The sequence below is a fragment of the Nesoenas mayeri genome (assembly GCF_963082525.1).
Source record: "Nesoenas mayeri genome assembly, chromosome: 2".
NCBI classification, from domain to species: domain Eukaryota; kingdom Metazoa; phylum Chordata; class Aves; order Columbiformes; family Columbidae; genus Nesoenas; species Nesoenas mayeri.
The window spans coordinates 94,511,780-94,527,915 of NC_137543.1; the positions used below are offsets into that span (position 1 = coordinate 94,511,780).

The 16,136-nt window shown below is 41.9% G+C and overlaps 2 protein-coding genes across 5 annotated transcripts in view; one reads left to right on the plus strand and one right to left on the minus strand.

Annotated features, from left to right (window-relative positions):
• Positions 1-4,185, plus strand: part of NUP153 (nucleoporin 153) — a 46,433-nt gene extending 42,248 nt beyond the window's left edge. For all 4 annotated transcript variants that reach the window (XM_080338928.1, XM_080338930.1, XM_080338931.1 and 1 more), the window contains exons 21-22: positions 1,262-1,406; positions 1,873-4,185. In XM_080338928.1, the coding sequence (XP_080195054.1) occupies positions 1,262-1,406; positions 1,873-1,957 (230 nt within the window). In that variant the 3' untranslated portion in view covers positions 1,958-4,185. The remainder of the gene's footprint in view (positions 1-1,261; positions 1,407-1,872) is intronic.
• Positions 4,186-4,740: 555 nt separating this feature from the next.
• On the minus strand, positions 4,741-13,245 carry FAM8A1 (family with sequence similarity 8 member A1). The gene is made up of 5 exons (XM_080339719.1): positions 12,604-13,245; positions 8,950-9,070; positions 6,585-6,708; positions 6,217-6,356; positions 4,741-5,896 (listed from the first exon to the last, which is right to left on the minus strand). Exons 1-5 carry the CDS (start codon positions 13,190-13,192, stop codon positions 5,752-5,754), a joined length of 1,119 nt encoding a protein of 372 aa, XP_080195845.1. The 5' UTR covers positions 13,193-13,245; the 3' UTR covers positions 4,741-5,751.
• Positions 13,246-16,136: the final 2,891 nt, after the last annotated feature.

A 16,136-nucleotide genomic window follows, 5' to 3' on the forward strand; every position in this document is an offset into this window, starting at 1 on the left:
TATGTTTTTGTTTGACTTCTTCGTGAAGTGCACCTTCAGTTACATGGAGAAAGAAGACCTTCGGCCTTGCATACATGTTTAAGAATTACCCTCCATAAAAATAATGGCTGCGGGGTTAAAGTATTCATGTCTCACTCCTGACTGTGGAGGATGTGGCAGAGGTCTGCCAGCCTCACAGTAAGCCTCCTCCACAAGAGGCTTGGCACACACCAGGGTTGCAACCCTACCACTAAATCCTGGGGTTTGTTTTCTTGAGAGATCTAGAGATGAAGTGTTGAAACCCATGGAGTATTCACTGGTAAGACTGTACAAACTAGAATGGGAGAAGCTTATTTTTGGACTTGTTAGAGTAGTTCTTAGTTATCCGACTTCATTAACAGGCTTTAGTAATTTATTTGGATTGGGGGCTTTGCTGTGTAATAATGTGGTCAGAATTCTTTTTAAGCATTTATGGGTTTAAGGCTTACGTAAACTTTTTTTTACTAATGAGTACTGGGGGAAGGGAGCAGGGAAGGATCCTTATTATTTAAGCATAAGAAAGACCTGTTCCACACTAGTAATTATTAAAAAAGAAACACACTGCCAGAACGTACATATTTGATACCATCACATCAAATACCTAAAGGGAGAGGTGTCCTCTTCATCTTAGAAGTTTAAACTCCAGAAGTTTAGCCTCCATTAAAAGTACCTGATATTTTTGTACCAATCAGTAGATTAGTTGGCACACCACGTTACTCAGTGTTGCACTAATCAGGCAGCAGTCAAAAGAGAAAAATCTCCCTGTGTTGTCTGTGTTGCTTATCCGTTACTATGATGATAGGGTTTATTTTTTTTTTTTTAAGATGAGGTGCTGTGTTAGCACATTAAATGAAATCAAGTCCCCAGGTCAACTGAGTGAACACAAGAAAGTTTACTTACATACAAATCTACATGATTCAATACTATAATTTAAGACTTCACTGATAAACTTCTGTATGCACAGGTATAAACTTAGTGGTGGTACAGAAGTTAGCAAACAATTCGTTATCAGCGTGCCAGCAGTATTATACTAAGAATCCCTTTATGATTCTCTACTGAAGTGAATTTTTCTATGTACTGTTCCTGTTGTAATGTGGAACTTATGGTGCCAGCTTTGTTGTCTTGAGTGACCTGTGAAAAAAATTCATTCAAGACAATGGGAAGAACATGAGGATTTTGCTGGAAAGGATGACATCACGTTTCAGCTTTCTTAATCCCTTTTGCTTCCACCCCATCTTCCCAGGTCCTGTATTCCAGTTTGGAAGTAACTTTCAAAATAACCCTGCAGTATTTACTTTTGGTGCAAGTCATCCTGCACCTGCAGCACCGGCACAGCCTTCTGGCTCTTCAGGATTTCCCTTCAGCCAGCCTCCAGGATTTACAGTGGGGTAAGAGACTGTATCAGAATTTCACTTGAGCTTCGGGTAGTATCAGTGGACGGTGTTCCGCCTCTGCTGCTGTTAAATCATGAGGTGTTCAGATGAACCTTGGAGTTTGACGCTAAATTTGGCGTCCTTCTGTGTATTAACCTGACTGGCTAACTAAGCAGCGGTATCTGGAAAGGAGCCTAGTTGTCAGAAATACCACACATCAACGGATGTGAAATGGTCTTGTTCTCGAAAGATAAAATCCATATCTAGCCATTATGCTGCTGCTTCCCTTCTGAATAAGAGAGATTTAATTCTTTTGGTTTCTGGAACTCTCTTCCTCCTGTTCATCATATGCCATTTGTTGCCAGCTGGTAACTAGTGAGGCAAGACTATGAAACGGTTGTTCTGGAGTATCTGCTCAGTGCTGCTACTGAATTTTCAGCTACACTGTCCTAAACTCTGAACTACTAATTTCTTTTGATAGGACTAATGGGAAAAATATTTTCTCTGCCTCTGGATCTTCGGTTTCTGGTCGGAAGATAAAGACTGCAGTTAGACGTAGAAAATAACCGCCTGATTGGTAAAGCAACTTTCGAAGCAGCTGCTACCCTGCATTGTTCAGTTGTCGGGATCGTACCTCATGCTGGGTTAGCTCAAGTCAGATCTGCCTAAAGGAATATAAAACTCTGCTGCCCTTTCCTTCCCTGCCCTCTCCCCAGTTAGGTCTTTTTTTTGGTAATGAATAACGTTGGCAACAGGGCCGTTCTCAAGCAAAACTATTTTAGAACTCCAGCAAGTTCCTCCTCTCACTGACTCGGCATGGTCTGGCTGTAGCCATGAGTAGAGCCTGCGCAGTGAATGGCTTGTACAATACCTCTTCATCTGCACCACTATGTGCACTCATCTGCGTTTACTGACGCCTCGAAATTGTAATTATATCAGCGAGGGATGCTGTATAGAGTAGAGAATGTTGATACCGAATGATTTCTATGCTGAGTTTGTGCTGGTGTATGTGTGAAGTGAGTGAGTTTGGGTGTATCGTGCACTAAAATTTTCTGATAGAGGAAGACTGATTTAAGGATGATCCATGCTAAGGACTTGTTAGATCTGTAGTTCTTCATTTAATAATTATACGCTATTTCTATATTTTCATTCTTACAGCCCTTTATCACCTGTCTCGCCTTTGTTATTTTATTATGAAACATGTGTAAATACAATTTTGTTTCTCTGTACTTTTGGCATAACAAATCTGTGAAATTGAAATTTTAATTTTGTGTGTTACGGCCATTTTTGTTTAGTATCGTCTCAGATTTTATGTAAATCCCATTATTCAAAGTTGCCTAAATCCATTTAGAAAATCTTTAAAATTGGGAATTCTTAAAGTAAGTTTATTGGCTTTTCTGATCCATTTTTGTTTGGACCAAAAACCAGTATTGTACAAAGTATTAAGTATATATTTTTATATTTACTGAAATGGACTGTGGTGACTTTGGATAATAAGGAAAAGTTTAATATTAAAGCCATGTTTATTACAGTATAATTAACATGTTAAACCATGGGATAAATGCCATCAATAAAAACTATGAAATACAATTTGGCTTTTTAAATTCTCCGTGAAGGGTGCGACCATATAAGATGATCCAATGAACCTGAGCAATGTCACATGCTTTCTCCAACCTCTGCTTTTTGCCAGTGACACCGATGCTGATTTTAGAGGATCTTAAATTAGTTAGAGGTTCCTTGTTAGGAAGGAGAGTTTTACTGTAGACTTAAGCTTGGAGCTATCTCAGTGTGTCAACTGTTTGGCTGCAATGGCTGCAGCTAATTTTTGTTAGAGGTATTTAAAAAAAGCAAAACAAAACACACCACCCTACAAACGAGTGATTTGGGGATTTTTCCACTTCCGTTCCAGTTAGAGGAGCTTCTTAGAGAACAGACATTCTAGTAAAATGAGAGGAAATGCTTTTTGTTTGGCTGGAGACTGAATCTTAACTTTTGCTTAGCCACAGCATTCAGTGTATGTTTGAGATCTGTGCTTGCTACAGCTAGAAGTGAAAAGACGTGCACAACTGCATAAGCTTTGGCTTCAGAGGTGTTGCCAGGGTATTTTGCTCACACTGCTGCCCTTCGCCCCGGTGCTGCTTGGCCCTTGTACACCTACACGTGCCAGTATTATGAAATGAGATCCTTTTTTTTCACCACAAATTAGACTTGACAGGAGGACAAAGGCCAACTTCTGGTTTTGTGATTGGAGCTCTACATGTGAAAACTTCCACTATTTCCATAAATACAACACACTCAGCAACTAGACTTTAAAATGACACATGGAAACTCCTATTCAGGCACATCCTGCCACTCTAGCTGTGGAAAGATTATACACAATAGTGATTTCCAGATGTCTAAATCTGAACAGTGCCACAAATTTCACTTTTTTTCCCCTTAGCTCTATCACCTGCCAAATAACTCATCCTACAAAAAAAAAAAGGTGCGTTTTTAATGCAATTTGCATAAAACTAAAACCTAGCATTTACAGCAGCATAATATATACATATTTCCATGGATGTGTTCTCTGTTCCTGAATTATGATTTTTTTTTTAACCTGCTGTATAAGGGGTAGTATTTTTCCACAGGCTAAGAAATACTTTCCCTTATCTGAAGTGGGAGCAAAGTTTCAGCCAAGGCTGTTGCTTTTTCCCTTCCTCCCCCTATCTTGTATCCTAGTTTCTAGATCACTCCTAGAATAACTAGAACAAAAATTTTTGAATTCATACCAAAGTTGTAAATAGGGAAGACTCACCCTAGAAGGGACTTGAGTGAGTTCTGGCAGCTTTAGCTTCTGACAGGCTGATTGCCCTGCCTAACTTCTAATTCAACGCTTAAGTCAACAGTGTAATTATTTGAAAGAACACTTCAGTAAAGTTCTGGTTCAGCTAAGCAGCTTCACTCAAAAGGCTGCTTTATTCAGGCCTGCTTATGATCAGTTATTGCTTAGACATTTTTATTTCAGTGATGCACGTCAGTAACGCAGTACGTTTAAGACGCCAAAGCGTAAATTATTAGTGTAAAACAACAGTAACCCTCAAAATGATGAGGTATTTTGATAGATACACTTTCTGATTATCCAGACTTCTAAAAAAAAAAAATCAGCCAAACCCTTGTCCAAAACTGAATGTAGGGTAAGGATTTCAGCCACTGACTGGCAAGTTACACCTAAGGGAGGAACACAGGAAAACTGGGCCCTAGAAGAATTCTAAACTCTTACTCAAATTTTAATACAACATTCCCATTACTGCTTATATTCCTTTCTCAAGATACTAACAACATGAGAATAAACATATCATTATCAAAGCTGTGTAGTCATGCAAAATATTAAGCTTCTTTATTCAGTATTTAAGTTATTCTGAATATACAAACAATTAGCTAGAATTATAAAGTGAAAATAACCAGTATTTGTACTTTTGTAGATTTACACCCAGAACACAGTTTGTGTTTTCTGCATGCTCCTGAAACACATTCAGTTGTTTTGCTTGGTATCATATGCAAGAAACAAACAAGTACTTTCACCCCAAAGAGATGCAAAAGAGTTACCTTTCATTAGCATGATCTGTACTGTTCACAGCTCCAAAATTATTTACATACACTAATTCACTAACACTGCAGTGTAACATACCCTTCCCAGAGAAAAAGCAGCTATTATTTCACCCCTTTTTTATTAGCTTTGATATGTGAAATAAGTGATAATGCTTGAGACAATCATGCAAAAACCTCTTCACATTAATGTTCTGATAAAATACTTAAAGAGGTGAGGGAATATGATCTGTGAAGCAATAATAAGGGATATGATAAACACTGCTCAGCTCTTCTAACACACACGGCAATTAACATGATTTGCCTTACTTTCTAATACTGCAGTTCTCTTCTCGGAGTTTATCAAATGACTTGGGCAACTGCTTGGAAAACAACTTGATTTTCTAGTTACCTGCCAACATCCAAAACTGTAGGAACGACATTTCTTTTTAGGTGAAGTATTTCTAGGTATCTGCTTTCCACAGACTGATGAACGGAACAGCTCCTTTCTGCAATTCATACAGTCACTTTCCTTCTCATCAGTCGGAGGTTAATACTTCCAGATGTAATACGTATTGTTTCTCACAGACTCCTTTGGCATTCATGAAAACTCCAATACTTCGAAGGTAGCTGCTGGCATCATCTCGGAGCAGAACATCAGCTTCTGAACCAGTTCCCATTTCATTTGGGTAAAAGATTCTGATAGACACCTCAATTTCAGTTTTGGGGTAGTTCTTTGTTCACTGGGGGTGGGAAGGGATGTTAAAAACCAGTCTGGAAATCTCATCTTTTGGTATCATCTCACTCCATTTCTTCTTACCACAATAGTTCCTGCTACAATATCATAGGCTGTTCTGTTATGCTGGAAAAACAGCAGTGTAATGAATGCAGGAAAAAATGAAGCAATAGAAAAATTCTTGATCAAAGCTCGTATTGTGGACCTGAAAAGAGAGTAAAACATTCAGTGCCTTATTTTCACCTTTCTGCTTCTATCAGTAGGTAGCTGTACTTTCAAGTTTAGTGCCTCAGTTTTGCACAGCACAGAAATCGATCTCCAGAGTTCACAGATTATTTAACCTGAAAAATATTCACAGGATTGAATAACTGCTGGTTTTTTTCTTAGATCACAGAATCTAACAATAGCTCTTGCAATCCAATTATTGCAAAGGCCAATAACAAAGAAATTGTGTATTTCCTTCCAAACCACATGTTTATCACACTACCAACCTGCAAGCAATGTGACTGATCTAAGAGAACTTACGTTGTCATACTGACATTAGAGGATGGAATGACTAACACACGGCTGGGTGCAATCAGTACAGATGTATCACACGTCACAACTCGCAGTCCAAGCAAGAACTTCCCTGGGGTTGCTCCACCTGCTCCCCAAATACAGATTATCTGTAAAAGAAAAGTTATTTCAATTTCACACACCACCATGTTTTCGACTGGTCTAGCAAACCTGGTTTTCCTCAAAACTATGTGAATGTCATAAGCTTCAACATAACCCAAAATACTATATAAATAGGATTTACTTTATAGGCCAATGGTGATAGATTTTTTTTTTTAAACATTTATTCAACAACTGACAACTATCAATTGCAGATGTTAATGTTTATGAGTAGGTACCTCATAGAAGCAGACTAATAACCTGTAGATGAGAGCTACTATCATCATTTTCTGCAAATCTTCCATGGACGTATCTTCATCTATTTCTTCTATGATGTAATGCATGGCAAATTTAGAGATGTCCCTGTACAAAATAAGATTGAACTTTAAAACCATCTTTCTCCCAATACCAATGTAACCCCTTTAATAATAGAATTCACTCCTTCAGTTCTGCTACTAGTAAAAGAACAAAAGCTTCTTGGCTACTCTGACACTAAATAAGCCATTAAAATTCAGAACACTGGATTTCCTTCTGAGTTGCTGCCTAGTTTGTTTTGTCTTTTTCATCAAGAAACAAAACATTCTTTATTACCCCTTTCGCACAATGGTGTCCCTGGGCAGTGAGCTGCAGAAGCATTCTGAAAATTCTCACGCTTCTTGAAAGATCAACAAGAGATTCTGCATGTGACCACCTAACTGTATAAATGGAAGGCATCCAAGTCTCCTCCTTACAGGAATTCTCAAGGAGAAGGTGGCACTCCTCTCCATAAATGCAAGGGAGAAGTTGCAAGTCTCGCAACTCAGCCTCCCTTTGCATGACCAGGGCTCCTTATTCTCAGTACTCTTAACTGCTCACCACACTCTTCTAGAGGCAGATGTCCTGGCACGCAGGAAGAAATTTTTAACTTAAAACAATTGAAACCTTCAGCTGTTTGGCTTAATAAAATTAGCAAAGCATCAGTTTGGGGTCAAATAAGTATTTCCACAAGATAAACTACAGATTTAACATTCTCATCTGATAGCTGGAATTGGCGTACCTGCAACATGAATTTAGGCAATGACCTTTCACTCACCTCTTAAGCAATAATTACTACTCACAGAAATGTGCAGTCTAACCTCAAAACAGTCTATCTATATTTGTACTACTTGCCCTTCTCTTTATTCAGACTTTAAGAACAAAATATATTAGAAATTAAGGGGAAAAAAAAAAAGTGTAGCACAACTTGTATTTCCCTTCAATACAACCTTGGCCTGAAGTCTCTATCTTGAGCTTGTGAGGATGTTTGCTTTTCATGACAACTCCTGAGTCCAGCCCCAAGGACAACACACCTCACGAGCAAAAAAACCCCAGAATGTTTCTCTGAAGCAACTTGTAAGCAACTTATTGGCTCTTACAAAAGTAGTAATATTGAATATACTGTAAATGGATTGAAAAAAAATTCCCTATCACCTTCACTGCTTTAGAGAAGAAGTATACACATAGTTCTTCCCCACCGTTCCAGTACTTCATTTTTATTATTCTCAGCCTACTAAAACCAAGATGTCAGGTGACAGTTGGAGGCTTTGGCAACTAAACAGAACTGAGAGTTTGGCATTTCAGTTGAATGCTTATCTGAACAAAAAACACTGATCATTTACATCGACATATTTATTGTTTTGGATTTGACCCTCTTCCACACAACTTCCAAGCAGCAGTTTAAGGTGTCTGAAAGATGTTATCTGTACAGTATCAGTTTACAGTCAGTCAACATTTGGAAGGTTCTTTGGCAGAAAACTCAGATTCTGAAATGTGTTTGTACAGTAACAGAATTACTGACTGTACCAAGTTCTTATCTGCTAATCAGAACAACATATTTGATTATACCAACCCAAAGCAGAAAAGCTACATGAGCTACAGAATAAAATATCTGCAGTTAAAGAAGCAGATAAAAAAAAACAGTCTTTGAGGTAAACTATCACATCTGAAAGATTCTTCATTTCACATTTTACACTCGATCTAGTGTAGAGCTGATACACATGATGCTTAATTGTACTTTTTAAGAAACCTAACTTATGTCCAGTAAAGACTGCAGTATGGTAGCATTCCTAGCAATCTGGCTGTATTTTAAAAGTACATACATATCTGACATGCAGAAGCTGAAGTAACTTTTTTTGTTAGTGTTGCTTTGGTCACAAATCAAAAACACAGCACCACAGGAGATGCTATGAAGAAAATCAACTCCATCCCAGCCAGACCTAGTACATTTTTAAAGGCTGTTTAAAAAAAACCATCAATCAATGCTTTTTCTTGGGATTTTTTAGAGGACTTCAAAAAAAATCTTGCAACTGCCTCCCAAAAATAGACTGCAAGTCTAATCTGTCCTTAGTAGGGAGTTTGTGAGCCTACAAAGACACCTGTACAAATTTGTTGTTTCCATCAGCTGACCCAAAATCAGAAAGTGTTTAAAAGGAGGTTAACCTAGGGGTGATTTTTCCTCCACTTTTGACAGTTACTAAGTGCCACCATACGCGTAAGCATACCATACATATATACACATCACAACACTTCAAAGAGCATGAAGAGCTTAAAGCTGTACATAATAAAGCTTTAAACTGTTCAACTTACTTTATTCCACTGAGGTGCATAATACTTAAAACAATGGTTGCCTTTATAAAGAAGAGAATAAAAAAATCCACCATCTCTGCTATGAACCTGTGTGCCAGCGAAGGGATAATGAACTCCCGACCTGCAACAGAAAGAGTTAACATTACTCAGATTTTACTGTGCTTACACAAAGTTAACACTGTCACCTAAAGAACATTTCACATTAACCTCACTGCAAGAACATTATCAAGATCTTGATCTCAGCTCACATCATCTTCGAGAAAACTTCTAGAAGTGTACAAATAGAAAATGATCTGAATTATTTACATTTACAGCCTTCTTCAATTAAATGAAACTCTTTCAGAACTCTGAGTCCCCTCGCAATTAGGGTCACAGCCAAAATCCCACCCCACTAAAGAACCAAAGTACACTGAAAATGCATCAATGTTTATGTTCTTTCATTTAGAACAGCTTTCACAGAGACAGATTTCAGTAAATCTGAGAGTTCAGAGAAAGGAAAATTAGATCTTACATCTAGCATAACTTTCTATTGCTCAGCAGAAAGGCTTCTGTATGCACCAAGTACCAGCTCTCTAAAAGTAAAACACAGCCTATTTTGCCTCAAATCAAACTCAGAAACAGGAATGAATGAAAATACTAGTCATAGCTGGCATAAATATTCCTACACACATCTTATTATAATAAAGCACGGATGCTGCCCTACCACAAACCAGAAAAATCTAACACATTTCTCCTATTTAATTGGCCAAGTGCAAATGGGGGCAAAATAAGCAGTCACAGTTACAAGATAACGCTAAGTCAGATTGATTAAAGCAATGAAAATACTAAAGAGTATCTTAGAAGTTTTCCAAGGAATAGTCTTGCAAAGTAATTTTCATCTGAACCCATCTATCCCTCTGTATTTCCCAAATACGACTACTCATATCAAACTAGCAAGGACTCACATCAAAATTTCATTAAAAAATACCCAAATGCTACTAAATGTAACTTGTGGAATGTAGTGACTGTGTTAAGTGTTCCTCAGATCACAAACCCCTATGCACAGAGAAAGGGAAAAAAGGAAAGAAAAGAAAATAGTTCCTCTCTCTAATCTCAAAAAACATCATCAAATTTCACTCAGAATAAGCCTCCACAGTTCAACTGCTGAGACCAACACTGCCAGCCACTAGCCTCACAAGTTACACAAGTGAAGCTGAAAGCCCAGAGCACTTACTTGGGTGCTTTTTAAATGGCTTAAGTATAATCAAGCAATGATTAGGCAAGAGCAAGTTCTTATTTAATATATGTCGGTTTATAGATCTTTCTTTCATACCTGTTTCACTGATAACTCTGCATTGATACTATTGAGTAGCATCACTGTTACGTAAATAATACCAAACTGGATTAAATTCTCATTATCAAAGTATTTCCAAGTTGGCAACTAAATTCTAATTAAAGACTCTTCAACTAAGGCAGAAGGGAGCATAGCCAGTTTCCCCAGTCCTGACTTGAGCATACAGCACCAGATGAAACCATTCATTTGCTCTGTTAAAAGGAACACATTCACTGAAGTTAGTGGCCCAGTTTCATTTGAATATACTAGACTCAACAACTGAATAAGGAAGAAGCTAAATGGGGCTAAGAAAATAAGTATTAAAACTATGTTAAACTCCGTTACATTAACAACCCCTGGTAAGCCTTAGACTGGCAGATTTCCATTGCAGTGATCTGAGATGTTCCTTGTATCAGAAATCCATTATTTTGCCAGGAACTACTATGTGTACAGCAGGGACAGCCAAATGCAACACACACCCATCTCAGCTCAAAGTCTAGGCATTAAACTAGCAATAAAGATGGGTTCACACCAGGCAGAGCAGGTGAGGCTTGAGCACACATTCTGTTCCACTGTTCCCAGCAGAAGAGCAGTAATTTCCTCCAGTGAGGCAAGGAGAGGCAAAAGGATGTTCTTAAATCATTATCACCTTGCACAAAAAGCCTGCTACCGCCCAGAGTGCTGTTAATTCTGGTGCTTTGACACCCACCTGCAGGCAGATTGAACTGGAAGAGGCAGTTACCCATTCCACTTTTTGACATCCCAGTTTAAAATCTATCACATTAACACAAGCTGTCACTTATTTCAGTTTAGGTAAACACACTGGGCTGTGAACTGCGGTGCGTAGGAACAGACACATGACCCGCCCTGCCAAGCCTGCTGTGTGGGCAATAATCCGCAGCAGAAAAGAAGGAGCCATAATTGCTTTAGCTACTGCACATACATCCATGTGCAATCTGGAGCCAAAGCACCAGTACGACAGTCTTCATTTGTAATTGTATCGTATCACTATATCACATTGAGTTCCCTTAAGAAGGCCTGGTGTTGCAGCAGTATTTAACATTCAGAAGAACTATGTTCAGCAACACAAAATGCTATTCCTGCCTCGAATTACCTTTAACATAGGGCATTAGTTCCTGAAGAACTAGGATTAAAAAAAAAAAAAACAACAAACACCTAAGAGTTTCAGTCTAGCCTTTGTACATATCCTCTTTTCCAATGACTGGCAATATCTGTTTAAAACCAGTCTGTAACCCAGAATCAGGGCACAATTAAAGAAAATACTGCTTTGTGTTACAACCTTATTTAAAGAGCATGTGCTCAAAAACACAAGAAAGAAGCGAGTTCAGAAGCTAGATTCCCTTCAAAAGAAAGAAAAAGCAACTAAAAACATCCTCACCTCACACCCAGCCACTGAGCTAATAAACAGCGTCACAGATCGGTAACGCCGTAGTCTGCCCTCCAGAAAGAAAGGAGATCTGGCTTTTCTCCGAAGTGCATCAGTGTTTTGCTCAACGGTTTTCTACCATTATCCAAGGTGCTACCTTCAGGGAATCTCAACTAGGTGCCCCTCAACCTGTCAAGAAACGTTTGTGCTCCAGGTTTTCTCTCTGATGTGATCAGAGCAACTCTGTCTTATCTCCAAACAAACATAAACAGAAGCACTGCTATGTACAGTATTCAATATTTGTAGCCCTAACAGATTTCTGTTTATTTCAGGTCCTGCCACCAGCTTGCTGAATGTAAGCACGTTTTTACTTCTCTACTTCCGTTTCATCAAATAATTTTATTTGAGCACAAAGAGTCCACTAAAACTGATAAAATGAGCTCATATTTCACCACTGAAACAGGCTACTTATAAAGCTAGATGTATTACAAGCCTGCCACCACAACACTAAGCCTCGCAGGAAAAAAAAACAACAACAAACTCCTTCATATCTACGAAAACACGCCACAAACACTAAACTTGTAAGAAGTACGTACAGGTCAATCCTCTCAAACCCGCTTACGGATTAGAATTATGGATTTAGAGACTGGTGTTCGGGCTGTCAGCTTTCACAAGGCACGGCTACACGCCCAGCTCTGCAGCCCACAAAGGCGCAGCGACCCCCAACCGCGCAACCCCCTCCCCCAAACTTCCTTCTCCCGATAGCGTTGCCTAGAACGGAGCCGGAGGGGCCCGTGGAGGCCGAAGGGGGCACCAGCGGAGGCGACGCCTCCGCTCCCCGCCCACCCCGCGCGGCCGCCACCCGCCTCCCCATGGGTGACAAGGGCCAGGCCGGCCGCCACCTCCCGTCCCCACGCGAAGCGACCGAGACCAGTCCCCGCCCGCCCCCACTCACCTGCCGGCCGCCCCGTCTCCCTGGGGGTGCCGCTGCCGCTGGTCCCGGTGGCGCTGCCGGAGGCCGCCCTGGGCACGGGGGCCAACCTGCCCGCCGCTGCCGGCCAAGCCGGGGTGGGGACGGCCGCGGCGGCGCGGGGCCCCGGCTCAGCGGTGGCTGTGGGGGCCGGCGCCGGAGCGAAGAGGTAGAAGGGGTTGTAGTAGGCAGCAGCGGCGGCCGCCCCCGGCGGTGGCGAGACCGGTGGCGGCGGCGCGGGGACGCGAGGGGGGCCGGCGGCGCAGGGCGGCGCGGCGGAGGCGGCGGCGAGGAGGGCGGGCAGGCAGCCCTGCCAGCTGAGGTACCCGCAGTACGAGTCCCAGAGCCACTGGTGCACACGCCGCGCGTACTCCGCCGCGCTCAGCGGCTTCGCCCCGCCGCCCTCGCCCCCAGCGGCCGCCAGAGGGGAGCACGGCGCTGACGATGCAGCAGCAGCAGTGGCGGCGGCGGCCTCCCCTTCGGCGACACCATCACTTCTCTCGCTGTCGCCCTCCGCCATCGCTGCCGCCTCAGCGCTGGCCCGGCCCGCGCCGGGCTCCGCCGTCTCGTCCATCCTCTCTGACACTGACCGTCCGCGCTCAGCGCGCAGGCGCTGGGGTGGTGCCTCGCCTCTCCCACTTACCGCGGAGGAGCAGGGGGGGAAGCAGAGGAAGTGGACAAACACGAGGCGGAGTCCTTGGGCACCTAGCCTGACGAGGACCGTACCATCCTCCAGCAACCCCCTTTCTGCCGTTGCGCCGGAAAGGAACGAGGCTACCTCCCCTCACGCCTCTCCTCCTCACCGCCCCCCCCCCGCCCCCCCCCCCCCCGCGAGATGGTATCGCCTGGCGCTGAGGCAGGGCCGAGGTCTACCCGGGGCGGTTCCAAGCGCTCCCGAGGTAAAAACCCCCAGGGTGGAAAAGTGCAACGGCTCTGGGCGCTGAAGAGATCGCGCTCTGGGGAGGTCTCTCAGCAGCCGCGTACGCGTAGAAGGCACGTACTTTTTCCTTAGCATAAAACACCAAGGATTCCCGCCCCCGGTCCCCCCCGCGGCGGCGTGGCGCCACCTGGAGGCCGCGCGAGGAGCCTGTGTCACCAACCGCCGCGGGGAGACAGTCGACCTTCTCCTCAGACCCAGCCCTGGCTGCGTAGCCGGATAGCGGCTGTGGGGACTGCCCCAGGGCGGTTAGGCCAGCGGGTTGTGTGGGCCGGGAGCCTCCCATCTTGTGTGCGAGCCATTCCCAAACCGCTCCTCTCCGAACGTCGCCTTAGCAGGGCATGGCAGGCAGGCCAGAGCATGAACTTTCTGCCTCTCGCATTCTCTACCTCTTCAGCAGACTGCTGAGTTTGGCCTAAACCGCAGATTTATTACTTCTCCTAGGCTGCGGTAGGTGAGCTCGTAACCGCGAGTCGGGAATGAGGCGCGGCCTTGGCTGCGGGCCGGTGCAGCTGGGCAGAGCTGGCTGCCCCGCTTGCTGCCACCTGTCATCACAGCTGCTCCTGACCTCCAGCAGCTCACTAAACACTTCACTAGTAGGAAGTGGGTTGAAAACGGGGAGAGAAATGCTATTAAACTGCCACTTGTGTATCGCTACATTTTGTTTTTGTGGTATAAACGTTGCTTGCCATCTCCCTTTTTTATCTTTCCCCTATCACATTCGTGTTCTTCCTGTGCAAAAAGGCTGGATCTCTACAGCAAGTTTAAATGCAGTTCTCAGAATTGCTTTTTAATATTTAAGGTTCCTGTGTACGATTAAGCTTCTCAAACAGACCACAAGTTCCATATAACACAGAAGTTAATACAGCTTCATACTGAATTAACTAGTAATATCTACTATAAACACTGAATATTTCCCATTTTAACACAGTAAATAGCATAGCTGAAAATAAAAAAGTTTCTCTGTCTGTTAGACTAAAACAAATACATTATTTTTCCCATGTAACCCTAACCCATTTAAAAACTGACATCATTTCTGCAGTATGAGTCCCTTATATAGGTAAGATAAAGTGAATTGATGAAAGTGCTTAGCAAATAACCCATTCTGTCTTAATTAAATGCAGTTGTGTTAGGTGCTGGCACTCATGAGGATATGGTCCTAATTACACTGGCATCTGTTTTGTAACATAGACCTGGGTGAAATCAATATGGATAAATCATTTGGGAAACAGCAAGTTTTAGCATGATGAGGAAGGTCAATGAAGAATGAAAGGAAGACAGACAACACCATGATCTTAAAACAGCTATTAACTCCTAATAGAAAAACTAGCTTGGGAAACTGATAGTAATATAACAGAGCTTCTTCCTTTATAATATTCATGACTTCTTTCATCAGTTACAGTCTATTTTTTTTTTTAAATTGGTTTTTACCACAAACCCTTCAGGACCATACAGTGTCAGGCTTTTTGTGTGTGTGGCCACACGTTTTGCAAGCCAGATCAGATCCTAAGGTACAATTACAAGATCTCACAGGCTTCATATAATGCTGACAGTCACATGTAAATTTTAGGATCACCAGCAACATTGCACAGGCATACCAAGTTAGAACCCAATATGTGATTAGGCTGGATACTCAAGGTGAAATGGAATGGCTGATAGTGGAGAGAAGAGGAGTAAGAGGTAACAGTGACAACGTAATATTTCCTCATTCCCCAATGTTTCAGTTATTAGTTTTTAATTATTTTGCCTTAAAAATGATTCAAAAAAGATCTACAAATTCTGCAGATATTCAGATTATTCTATTCTGGGATGCATATAATAGAGTTGTTATAACAACAGGGCTTGCTAGTGGTGGGGAACTCACAGCTGAGGCTTTTGATGGCAAAGGATCTTGTTTCACTGCTGTATCAGATTGCTACACATGTTATGGGAGTACTTGTAGTCTTCTGTAGCACTGATTTCTCCTTCCTTTAGTTTGCTTTCTCTTGTTAGCAGAGTCAGGAAGGCTGATAATCTTGGGTAGTTCATTGTACCAGTTAATGAAAATAAGTGGCTGAATGCCTTGGCAGCTAAAAATCCTCTTTAGAAATTAGATTTAGGCAAGAAGAGTTGTTTTGAACTGGATCAAAAGCAGGAGGTAAGAACCTAAAAACTGATATTGCAGTAGTTAAGGTTTAAGGTGAATCTGGAATCCCATGTTAAACTGTTTAAGTAATGCTGAAAAGCCTTGTCTGTCTCTCTTGAGTGGGGAGTATTTTGTAATCAATGGGAAGTAATAGAGCACTGGTCTGCTGTAAATCTAGCTGTTCAGAGCTACAGAGGTGTATTTTTCCCCATTTTTATATGCATTCTAGCATTTGTTTTCAAGGGAGGGCTTCAAAACCTTTAAAAACCCAATACATTGCTGAAGCATTCATCTGGATGTAAGAAGCTGAAGTTCAATTCCTTTCTTTGCTTGGAGGAGACACATCACATCTCCTGCATCATGTTGAAGTGCTCTAATAATAGGAGCTCTTTTAAAAGACTTGGATGAGAGTTGTTGGACGTTAATCAACACCAACCTCTTGTCATTCAGAAATGG